The following is a 12,012-nucleotide window of genomic DNA, read 5'->3' as shown; positions in this document are numbered from 1 at the left end:
TTAAATGAAATATCTTATCTTTAGTAATTCAATAATTTCATCAATTCTTAATATGATTTCTGAATAGAAATAAATTTACATAAATACCAAGAGTGTCTTTAACAAACTCATATATTTAACTTTAATTTAAATAAATTAAATTCTACAATTATTTATTACACCAAGTATTTATCCTATTAACTAGGGAGTTAATTTTCTTAATTTACCCATTTGTCAGGACACTATTTTCCTTAACTAGGAAATCATCATCTCTATGCACTTATTTATCAGGGTATTTTTTCATTATTCAGGAAATAATCTTTCTAACTTGCTCATTTAACAATATATTATTTTCATTAACTATGAAATAACCTTTCAACTCGCCTATTTAATAAAATATTATTTCTATTAATCACAAAATAATCTTTTGAACTTGCCCATTCAACATGGTATTATTTATATTAACCTAGAAATAATCTTCCAAACTCACCCATTCAACAGGACATTAAACAACCTTTTTAATTCATAACTTTATACTAAAATTACTATATAAGAAAATTCCTTCTATAATAATTTGAAATAAGCTATTAAGTTACTTCAAAGTATTAAATATCTATTTGGTGACTACATGTGCGAAGAGATCCTTTGTACTAGCACAATTTACCATGTTATTGTTCAATCATTTGAACCGGTATAATTATAATACTAATTACATATATCTTGATTAAATCCAAAACTCTTAAATAAGTTTAATTAAACTTAAGAATATAATCCTTTTTTTTTAATATTTTTTTTTATTGATATAAGTCCCCAAACTCTCCAAAGATTCATTTGATTTGTTTAAAACCACCATCCTATATTAACAAAGTCTAAATGAAAACCTGTTTCCCTTTTCTTTTTTGTCTTTTAATGTGCCATGACCAAACTTCAATAAGGAAAGAAAGTGAGAATTTGTTTACATTCTTATAAAAATCATTATTAATTAACCTATCAACATCAATTATTGATAATTTGGTAAGATTTCTAAACAATTTTATTAAAACTCAATTGTCCCAATCTTTTTCTTCTTAGCCGAAAATCACTTAAACGAAGAAAGTGAGGAATTTTTTTATCTATTTGAAAAATCTTTACTCATTTCATCTATTAACATTTATAAACTTATATTTTTCTATAATTTCCAAATAATTGCATTAACACCTTAAATATCTAAAATCTTCCTCTTCATCTGAAACCTTCAATAAAAGGAGAAATATATTTTGTTTTTTTGTTTTTATTTAAAATTAAGCACTCACCCAATTATAATTCATGTTTTCTAATGTGGTTCAATCATAATTTGCATTATTCTCATAATTAAAGTCATAAACCTATAATTTCACATAATTACAATAATTCAATTCCTTTATTAAAACATAAAATTAGAGAAATTAACACTTGAAGCATGTTCTTTACCTTACTTTTACAAGGACTCAAGGAAAGAAGTCATGAAAAATCATGTTTTCTTCTCTTTTATTTTCAAACCTAACTTGAATTTCTTCTTTCAAAACACTCATAGCATTAAAATCACCCATCTAAATTTGTTTAACCAAGTTAATCACTCCAATTATACACTTTTATTGATGAAATCAATAAGAATTCAAGTAGAGCATCAAACAAATCCTTCCCCTCTCTATGTTTCAAATCGTCGGCAAAGAGAGAAAAAATGAGGCATTTATAGTACAATTTTTCTTGTATTTACACATTGGCCCTTATTACTTCTTATTTCTATTTTTGTTCTACAATTCTTTTTCTTACTCAATTCACGCTATAAAACATCCTCTTTTATTCTATTGCATCTATTCACAATACCTAAAATCCTTTTATTTAATATATTCAGTGTTTTATTTATTTTGTTCGGATTAAAATTTATCAGATTTTTATATGAATACAATGTTTTTTAAAAGCATTAAAAAACAATTATTAAGTTTTATTATTAGCCCACTTGGTAAAGTTAATGCAACAATACATAAATCTAATTTGTCTTTATTCAATCATAAACATACTTGAAATACAAGCTTGAATAAGCTTCTTAGTCTTTATGATTGTAAGATAGTCTTTACAATTTCTCTTCTAGTGAGTTTATTTGCTATAATAATAACAATTACCCTTGTCTTTTCTAATGCCCTAAGTAGGCTTTTGTGCATTTTAATGCAAAAACTATAAGGCTAAATTAATGCTTAACTCATGGTTTATGATAAAGTCTAAATGGTTTAATTTTTTTAAATAGTCAATCAAATAGGTTTAGTTAAGTAAAAACAAAATTTATAGCATTAAATATATTTAATTTAGGATAATCTTGAGTAACTCAACAAGTAATTCATGAACGAAACTCTGGTTTTATGCATATAAAATCTTGAGTAACCACCGTTTCTTTTTCGACTTAGATAACAAAATAATTTTTCCTATCTAAATTTCTAAATTACATAATATTTACATAATAATTACACTGAAAAATTATTTAGTGGAAAGTTAAGTCAAACTATTTATAACTTTTCCAATATTTAGGGATTATGAACATTATTAGACGATGTACTTGATTTTCAAATACAAATCAATCAATTGTTGAATTGATAAGAAATTAAAATATTTAATTTATTTAATTCTATTTTATTTAGGAATATAATTTATATTTGAGCTAATTTATTAGAAAATCTAATTGGTCACACATATAAAAACAAATAATCATAAATTAAAATGAGATAATTAATTAAGTGCGACTTGATTGTAAATAAAGTTTAAAAATTAAGGACTATAATAAAATTAATATAAGGGATTACAATTTTTGATAAAAAAAAAATCAAGTAATGACTTAATTAAATAAATTTCTAAAAATTATCTTGAAATAATATATGTGATATTATTTTGAGAGGAAATTTATATTTTATTATTTATAAGATTATCAGGTTTCTATATCAATAAAAAGTTATGCCTTATATTTCATTTGTAAAGAAAACTTACATAAGTTACATAATATATATAAGAGAAACACTTAAACATAAATGGAAAGGAGCTAACACTCAAAGTAATAGTTATTATTGTCTTTTTAAATAATTTTAAAATATTTTTTATTGGTGGTTCGTATTAATTATTGTTAGAAACTCAATATTTGGATGACTTGTATTTTTGTGAAAACCTAACATTAAAAAAGTTGATCAAACATTAAAAAAATATATATATGATCTTTAGTTCGCTCAAACCATAAATAATTTTAGATTATCTAATAAAATTCTTAACACAATTTTAAATTATTATTTCCTTAATATTTATGTGTTTCAAGAAATCAAATACTTTAATAATTCAAAACTATAAATAACAAACATATTAATTATCCTACTATTGGATGAACACACCCAGAATGTTGAATGCTATAGACCTCGAGGCAAAGTTATCTTCTCAACCATTAGAAAACTTAACCTTCTTCTTTTGTAAGTTTTGCAAACACATAACACGACCTCCTTAGATACTTCTTCTCCACCATTAATGCTAATTCAAGCATCAGAGATCCCTTAAACTTCCATTAATGTTTTGTTCTACAGGAGTTTCATTCTTTTATGCCTTCCACCCCCCAACAACCGTGAGAAAATCATGACCTCATCACATGCTATATTAGTCATTATAACTTTAAACCATGTTTATATTGACAATTTGAAATACAATAGTAAATAAATAAAAAAATATTACTTAATGTTTTTTAAATTTTAATCTTGAATTTGACTATTACATGTGATAAAGTTAGGACTTAAAATAGTTCATTCACATCTAAAATATTTATTTTAAAAAATTACTTTATTATAATATTTATAAGATATATAGTTATCAAATCAAAACCGACTCACTTAATATATTGATTTGAAAATCCAACTATTTAAGATCTAATATGAATTATTTTGATTTAGTTAAATTAAGTGGACGCGGTGATCCAACACGTTAAAGATATTTAAAAAATAAAAATAAAATGATATTATTTTAACATATTTGATTAAAAAACAAAGAGAAAAGGTGTTGACTCGTGGCTGGCTCAATAATTCAAATCAGATTAAAACCTATGACGGCGGCGTGCTGTAAATTTAAATTACTAAAAACAATTGAGTTTTGAGAAGAAATCATTCCACGAAACACTCATCCGATTTTATCCTTGTAATGGTCAAAAATAGCAAGTGGCAGCAGCCAGTGTCTCCGCCCCATTTAAATCACAGACCATGGGATAATTTAGTCCTTTTAAGATTGAAACCGATGAATTTAGATTCGGACACCAAAAGTCGGCCTTCAAAGGATTTTCACCTGCTGTTACCACAAGAAAAAGAACAGAAGGATTTCACTTCGCTATAATACGCGAACTCACCGCCAAATACCAGCCAGAGAAAATTCCGAGAAACCCAGAGAAGAGAAGTCACCAAGAAAGGAAAGGAAAAGAAAAGTTGAATACAGAAACAATGCAGCGGGATCGTCAGGATCATGGATCGAGGTCTTCCAAGCCCGCTACCATTCATAGCTATGCCCAATCCGGGGATCTTCTTGGGTTCCAAAGGTTACTCAGAGGAGACCCTTCTCTCCTCAATGAAAGAAACCCTGTTGTAAGATTCCATTATTTGATACTCATGTACATGTTTCACATGCAAAGAATTCATGTTTCTGGAAGCGTTTTTTTTTCCTTTTCTTTTTCTCTCCTTCTAGTTTCTGTGCAAATGGTGTTCTTTAAAGTGTATGTTGTGTAAATGTAAGATCTTGCTTCATTTCATCTGCTGGGTTGGTTCCGTAATTTATGCTTATTTTGGTTGTCGTGATTGAGTTGTGGGGGTGGGAGAGGGAGGCTGGATCTGTTACGGGCACAATTGAATGGGAAGTTTGGTGTCAGAATAAGACATTTTGCCCTTTTTTTTTTTTCACTTTGGCTATGAACTTTGCTTTCCAGTTAAACGGTTTTCTATGGTCTATGTAAGAAAAGTTCGTGCATCTTTGCACCTTGCTGTGTTTTTTCTTCTTTCAACTTTAACTTGATTTGCTTTAATTGCAGATGGCACAGACTCCTCTTCATGTATCTGCTGGTTACAACAGGGCTGATATAATTAAATTTCTTCTTGATTGGCAAGGAGCAGAGAAGGTTGAATTGGAACCTAGGAACATGGCAAGTAGAATTTATATATTCGTGTTTCAGTTTCCTGATCAAATTTTTACATCAATTGCTTAGATCTGTCCATAAATTTCTGCAAGCTTCTCTTCACTAACACATCTGATTGCAATGTGGGTGTTATCATCCTGAAATTTACAGTATGGAGAAACTCCATTACACATGGCAGCAAAGAATGGGTGCACTGAAGCTGCACGATTACTTCTTGCTCATGGTGCTGTTGTTGAAGCCAAAGCGAATGTGTGTTTTCATGGCACCATGTTATCTGTTTTTGGTTTGTTTCAAATAAAGAACAAGAACTGTGGAAAACAATTTCTAATTTAAACCTTTTTATTTCCTTGTCTTATTCATGCAGAATGGAATGACACCATTACACCTTGCAGTTTGGTACTCAATTAGAGTGGAAGACCACTCAACTGTCAAGACTTTGCTGGAGTATAATGCTGACTGCAGTGCAGAGGACAACGTATTATAGATGCCACTGTTCAACTCTTTCCATTTTAATTTAATTTTCTATGTTATCAAATGATGAGGATTTGTGGAACCTTAAATTGCAGGAGGGCATGACTCCTCTGAATCATCTCTCACCAGGTCCAGGAAGTGAGGAGGTGCGTAAACTACTGCACTGGCATCTTGAAGAGCAGAGAAAGAGAAAAGCACTTGAAGCATGCTCTAAAACAAAAGCTACGATGGATGAACTTGAAGATGCTTTAACAAATGTAGTGGGGTTGCATGAACTCAAGGTACAATTGAGAAAATGGGCAAAGGGGATGCTTTTGGATGAGAGGCGCAGGGCCCTTGGTATGAAAGTTGGTATGAGAAGACCGCCTCATATGGCTTTCTTGGGAAGCCCTGGAACAGGTATTGAAGCATTTAATTGTTTCTGTATTATTATGCTATTGCCATCTTATTCTGTAAATCAATCTTCAGTCTTGAAATTGAAAATAGAATATTTTAATTTTGCTATGCTATTTTGCCTCCACTTCTGACAAACAAGTTATGACACATGATTTTCCTTTTTACAAGTGTTTCAGAATTCTCGAGTCCGGTTGCTATTTAAAAATAGCATAATGATTGCATCCTCATATGAACTGTGTCAAACTTGTGTCATTAGCTTGGATTAGCTTTCAACACGGTTTTATTGTGGAGAAAATGGATTTCTTAGCTAAATTTAATGAGGCCTCATCACCAAAAAACAGCTCAATACCCTTTTTTGTGCTATACTGTTCAATGAACCACTGTTCTCATTAAATCATAGACCAAAAGCTCTTTTCCAGATAAGTCATTCCATCCCATTTTGTTTCTGAGATTGTTCCTGTTAAAGATCTGCAAGTTTTCCCAATTAATGCTACTTGTTCCTTCTAATTTATGTTGCTAGCTGGCTTTCCTTATCTGATGTGAAAAGGAAAGACTGAGCTCCACTTCATGATGTGCTTGAGGTGACAAAAAATAATATCATATGTTTCTTCAGTTTGTTACTACGCATGAATGAAACTCTATTGTTTAAACCCTTAATAGTTTTTTCCTTAGGCGTCCGAGTCTCAATGTTTGCTTAAAAGTGGTAGAAAAGCACAAGAATGTTCATTGGATTGATTTTCAATTATTTTGTGGTTACACTGATATTTTTCAGTAAATCTCTCATAAAGTGATATTATTATCATTATCCATAGGTAAGACCATGGTAGCTCGAATACTTGGAAGATTACTCCATATGGTGGGAGTTCTACCTACTGACAAGGTAACGGAAGTACAACGTACAGATTTGGTTGGCGAATTTGTTGGTCACACTGGTCCAAAGACTAGACGAAAGGTTTGTTGCTGGGTTTTCTGAAATAAAATGTTATATTTTCCTTAGCTGAGAATGTAATAGTTTCTTTTGCCAAATTAATTTACCACTCCTGTTGCAATCGTTGCAGATTGCAGAAGCAGAGGGAGGAATTCTTTTTGTGGATGAAGCATATCGCCTTATACCATCGCAGAAAGAAGATGATAAGGACTATGGGATTGAAGCGTTGGAAGAAATCATGTCTGTTATGGACAGCGGAAAAGTCGTAGTCATATTTGCTGGCTATAGCGAACCAATGAAGCGTGTGATATCTTCCAACGAGGGTTTTTGTAGAAGGGTTACCAAGTTTTTCCATTTTAATGACTTCAGCTCTAAAGATTTAGCAAATATTTGCCACATCAACATGAATACTCAGGACGAAGGCAGTCCGCTGTATGGCTTTAAATTACATCCTTCATGCTGTGTAGATGCCATCTCTGCCTTGATAGAGAGAGAAACAACAGACAAACAGCGTAGGGAAATGAATGGAGGCTTAGTAAATACCATGCTAGCTAATGCTAGAGAGAATTTGGATCTCAGGCTTGATTTCAACTGTTTAGATACTGATGAACTGCAGACGATCACCTTAGAGGATTTGGAAGCAGGCCTTCAACTGTTATAGTCACGATAATGAAAGGATGTTATAATATATTTTTACTAGCCTGGTAGGATTTCATTGTTTTCACCGGTTTATATATTATCCGTATTCCTACAGCTGTCTCGAGGATCCAAGTTTGTCCGAGATTTTTTACGCATCCTGTCATGCTTGATGTTGTTAGGTCAACAACAACAGGGAACTGCCCTAATGATCGGTTTTCCCTCTATTTCTCATTAATTCATTCATTTGGCCAGTCATTATGTCTGTGCCATCATGTTGTAATCTTTTTCAACTTTTGGTTACGGATTTCTGTGTATTCTTTCTGTAATTGTAAACTGTTGGCTTTGGTAATTCTATACGTTTCCCCTATTCATTTCTACTGTTCTTTGAAATGATGGAAAATTTGAAAATGTCCATCGAGCTGAAATGTGTTTTTTTTTTTGGACAATGAAGTGTTGTGCTTTTCAAGCTTCCCTTTGCGTGGAAGGAAAAATATCGGAAAAAGAAAACAAAAAAAAAAAAAACCAAAGAATCCTATTCAATAACACAAAGTGATGCCATAACAAGAACCAGGACTGCGGACTGCGTTCCCAAAATCTCCAAAATTTCTGGTTGAACGGTTTAACTTAAACCACATAATAGATAAGAAAAGGAAAAAGCCCCCATCTTTATCTCTCTTTGCTTCTCCATTTGTAGCGTGTAAAGAGGAGCAATTATGGTCTCAAGTTCCCTCTCGATAATACTCTCACTGCCCGCCTCTTCAATTCCTTCAAATTCAACCTCTGATTTGTATTCCACCTCCACTCCTCTCAGGTCGATACTAGAGTTTAAAAACAACTCTAAATCCATCAAAACTTCTCCTATTTTTCGCCTCTCTCTTCTGCAATCTTCAAAAATATTGGCCTTTTCTTCTTCTAATAAAAACAATAATCAAGATGGGTCAGCAGAGCAGTTCCTGGAAAACAACTCGATTGCGGATTTCATGAGGTTCAAGAAAGGCTCTGACAGAAGCAGTGCTGAGTTGCAGACTGCTGTTGTTAGTTATAAAAAGAGATTCCCTTGGTCCATTCTTTACCCCTTTTTTCAGGTACATCTTTCTCAATCTTGGCTTGCTTCATCTGGGTTTGATATTTTAGGGGGATTACTATATTATTTATTACTTGCTTGTGTTTTTTTTCTCTATATATATTTTTGCCTGTGCAGGTTGATTTGGTTTCTACAATTCACATTGCGGATAAAGAGTATGTACAACCTTGTTTGAATTTGGTTTCTTCCTTTCCTCTGTTGTTTTGTTGCAGTTTAAAATTGATTAGAGATGGTGTATATCTTATCTTAATGATTTCATATCTTTTAATTACTTGGTGCTGCTGGTTATAGTTATGTTATCACAATTTGTCTTCAAGTACTCTCTACTTGATTAGATATTCTGATTTTCTAGCTTTCTGGTTAGCTTTCTTTCTTTATTGTACTTTGACCTGGTTATATTTTTTCCTTGTATATATCTTGCCTGACAACCAATTCTGGCTTGCAACTATACCCGGAAAATGAATCAAGACTTGAAATCTTTGAAAATCCTTAAGCAGCTACTTGTAATTGTGACTCAAAGGAATCATCTTTGTTTTTGCTGTTGGGATTCCTCCAATTCTTTATCAACTCATTCTAGGAGCTCCTTGGAAGGCCAAGGATTAAGTTTTGGCTTGAGATAACTATAAAATTACTGTTGACGATATCTACAAGTACAACTAACTAGCTGTAATAAGTTGTTTTTCTATTCACCCATTTGCCTGAATTCTTTTGCAGATACTTTGAGACCATTCAGAAGGAACTTGAACCATATGATCGTGTCCTTTACGAGATGGTGGCTAGCAGGGAGAGTTTGGAAAGTAGAAGAAATCCTGCTGCTGCAAAGAGAATGAGAGGTTCACGCTCAAGAGGATTTAACATTCTGGGGTGCATTCAGCGACAAATGGCTCGAATCCTTACGCTTGATTTTCAGTTAGACTATCTTGATTACCAGGCTGAGAATTGGTATCATGCAGATCTTGACTATGAGACCTTCAAGATACTTCAGGTATAAATTGCAAACAGAATGGAAATCATGGGGGCTGTTCAAATGAATTTACATTGCTTTCTACTACCCACCCCTTTCCGGCTTGTGCTTCTGTTATTTAGCTAGTATTGGTACCCCTGATTCCATCTGGTGCTGTTTCCAAATATTGATATGCAACTGTACTTATAAAGCGATGTGGGAAGTAATTGATAGTGCCATAATTTATCATTTCTTTTCGTTCAGTTTTTACCATGTTATAATTGGTGCCTTGCTTCCATATTACCACTTTTTTTTTTGGGGGGGGCAAGTCTTGGAGTGTTCAATAAGATTGCTAGATATGCAAGCATTACTAATGTTGATTTCCGATTTCTTTTAGCTAGAAAAGGGTGAAAGTTTCTTGACATTTGCAAGAGATATGACTCTTAAATCAACAAAAGCCATGGTGCAGCCTGCGATTCCAGAAGACCTTGGTCCTTGGAGATCCAAACTTCTATGGGCTTCTCGCGTGCTTCCCATGCCACTTGTAGGCCTTTTCATTATTGGAACTGTTTGTGACATGGGAAGTCCTGCATCAGAATATCAAGAGCTAGAAGCCTTATCCAGGCTTGATTTTGGCGCTGCTGTGAAGGTGTTCCTTGCAAAGCGATTAACATCTGAGTAAGTGGCAACCATTTAATTTAGTGGCATTGTTTTCAGCGTATTTTCTTCATTTGGGCCATGATAAATTTGCTACATGTTCAGGGTGGGATTTAGTTCTGTTATTTGATCATTACTTTAATGTTTTGGTTCAAATGAATGCTCTACCTCCCCACTGAGAAAAGGTTTGGGGGAGAGGGGATGGGGGGACAGATTCTAAGCAGCTCAGATTCATCAAGTTCTGTGTTCTAAGTTATAACCGAGTGTTGGCTTGCTGCAGCCACTGATTATTCTCAAATTGAAGGCCATAATCACATAAATCTCAAAGAGTCCTCTGTCCCCAACTCGAAACATTGGCATGGAAACAAATGGGCAATTATTCCATTGATAAAAAAACTGTCATAAAGTTGGGTTTGGTGTTGCGGACGTGCATGTGAGACTATTTCAAACTTTACATTTGCAGACTTCTTGGATCAAGCATTAATTGGCTTTTGAATGAATCAGAGACTATTTCGAACTTTACATTTGCAGACTTCTTGGATCAAGCATTAATTGGCTTTTGAATGAATCAGATTGAACTTTGTGATTTTAATTTGCTATCCATCTGCCTCATTACATCAGTAACTTAGAGCCAAGTTGTGTGATTCCAGTTTTTTTAATTAAAAAAGTGTATGATCTTCTATTTCAAAGTTAAATACTTTAAAAGATGAAATAAGTGATGATATTAGATGGTCAATACATAGGCACCTGTCTCCTCTTCCATGAGAATACTGGTTCCTTTGGTGATTGATTGATGGGTCATGTTTTGAAGGTTCACACAAGTGACAGCAGATTTAGAAGAGGAATCAGTCATCATCGGTGAAAGGAACAAAGCAGCAGTTGAAGCACTTAGAAGAGCTATCAACGAGGGCCATAATAAGATTGCCATACTGTATGGAGGTGGCCACATGCCAGACTTGGGAAGGCGCTTGCGAGAGGAATTTGACTTGGTCCCTTGCGGAGTGCAATGGATAACAGCTTGGTCTATAAGGAACCGGGTTTTGAATAGCAATTCCCTTCCATTTCTGAGAACAATGGCTGAAGTTTTGGGTTGGCCATTGAACCGCTACCAGACATTGGCATTGCTCATCTTTTCATCAGTCCTGGCAATAGATCTTTGGTTCTGGGAGCTCTTTTTTGGAAGCACAGTGAATTGGATCTCGCAAATTGCTTCAGAAGTTGGGCAATATGTGAACAACTCACGGATGATTTGGTAATATTTCTTATCAGATTGTTCTCAACCAGGAGAAAAGAAAATTTGTTTATCGCCTTGTGTACATGTTGTAAACTTAATCAAGCTAAAAGGTTTGTTTATTTAGCTGAGCCACACAAAGACATAGAAATAGTAATTTGATTGAACCATCTTGGCTTGGATGAAATCATTTGTGGAATCAATCACCTGGATAACTTGGTTGCCAAATCATTCCAAGCCATAACACCCCACCCTCTCTGTTCCCTGCCTTCTCAGTTTAATGGCAAATAAATGTTCATTTCACCTTGTTGTCTCCTGTCAAGACTGTTTAGAGTAGACATTAATGGAGTCAGCATACATAGTTAGATTGCACAAGAAGCATCCACTGCTTTCTAGGGAGAAAAAACAGTAGAAATGGCAGAAAGAGCGATGTCATCATTTATATACGAGGCCATACATCAAAGCAAAACTAATAAGATTCTTCTGCTGTCTCATCACATAGAGCAGAAAACAAAAACAGTCAGGCAGG

General features: G+C 33.3%; 2 protein-coding genes across 2 annotated transcripts; both read left to right on the top strand.

Moving 5' to 3' along the window:
- Positions 1–4,242: 4,242 nt before the first annotated feature.
- LOC105138928 (AAA-type ATPase family protein / ankyrin repeat family protein) lies at positions 4,243–7,934 on the top strand. The gene is made up of 7 exons (XM_011045165.1): positions 4,243–4,589; positions 5,030–5,140; positions 5,285–5,383; positions 5,499–5,609; positions 5,701–6,004; positions 6,814–6,953; positions 7,060–7,934. The coding sequence occupies exons 1-7, from the start codon at positions 4,449–4,451 to the stop codon at positions 7,588–7,590; spliced, it is 1,437 nt and encodes a 478-aa protein (XP_011043467.1). The 5' UTR covers positions 4,243–4,448; the 3' UTR covers positions 7,591–7,934.
- Positions 7,935–8,103: 169 nt separating this feature from the next.
- On the top strand, positions 8,104–11,751 carry LOC105138927 (thermosome subunit gamma). Its single transcript, XM_011045164.1, has 5 exons — positions 8,104–8,653; positions 8,770–8,807; positions 9,367–9,637; positions 9,993–10,273; positions 11,064–11,751. The coding sequence occupies exons 1-5, from the start codon at positions 8,282–8,284 to the stop codon at positions 11,506–11,508; spliced, it is 1,407 nt and encodes a 468-aa protein (XP_011043466.1). The 5' UTR covers positions 8,104–8,281; the 3' UTR covers positions 11,509–11,751.
- The last annotated feature ends 261 nt before the right edge of the window (positions 11,752–12,012 follow it).

This window comes from Populus euphratica, unplaced genomic scaffold (genome assembly GCF_000495115.2).
Source record: "Populus euphratica unplaced genomic scaffold, PopEup_1.0 scaffold135.1, whole genome shotgun sequence".
Lineage (NCBI taxonomy): Eukaryota > Viridiplantae > Streptophyta > Magnoliopsida > Malpighiales > Salicaceae > Populus > Populus euphratica.
This window is presented reverse-complemented; position numbering and strand designations above follow the sequence as displayed.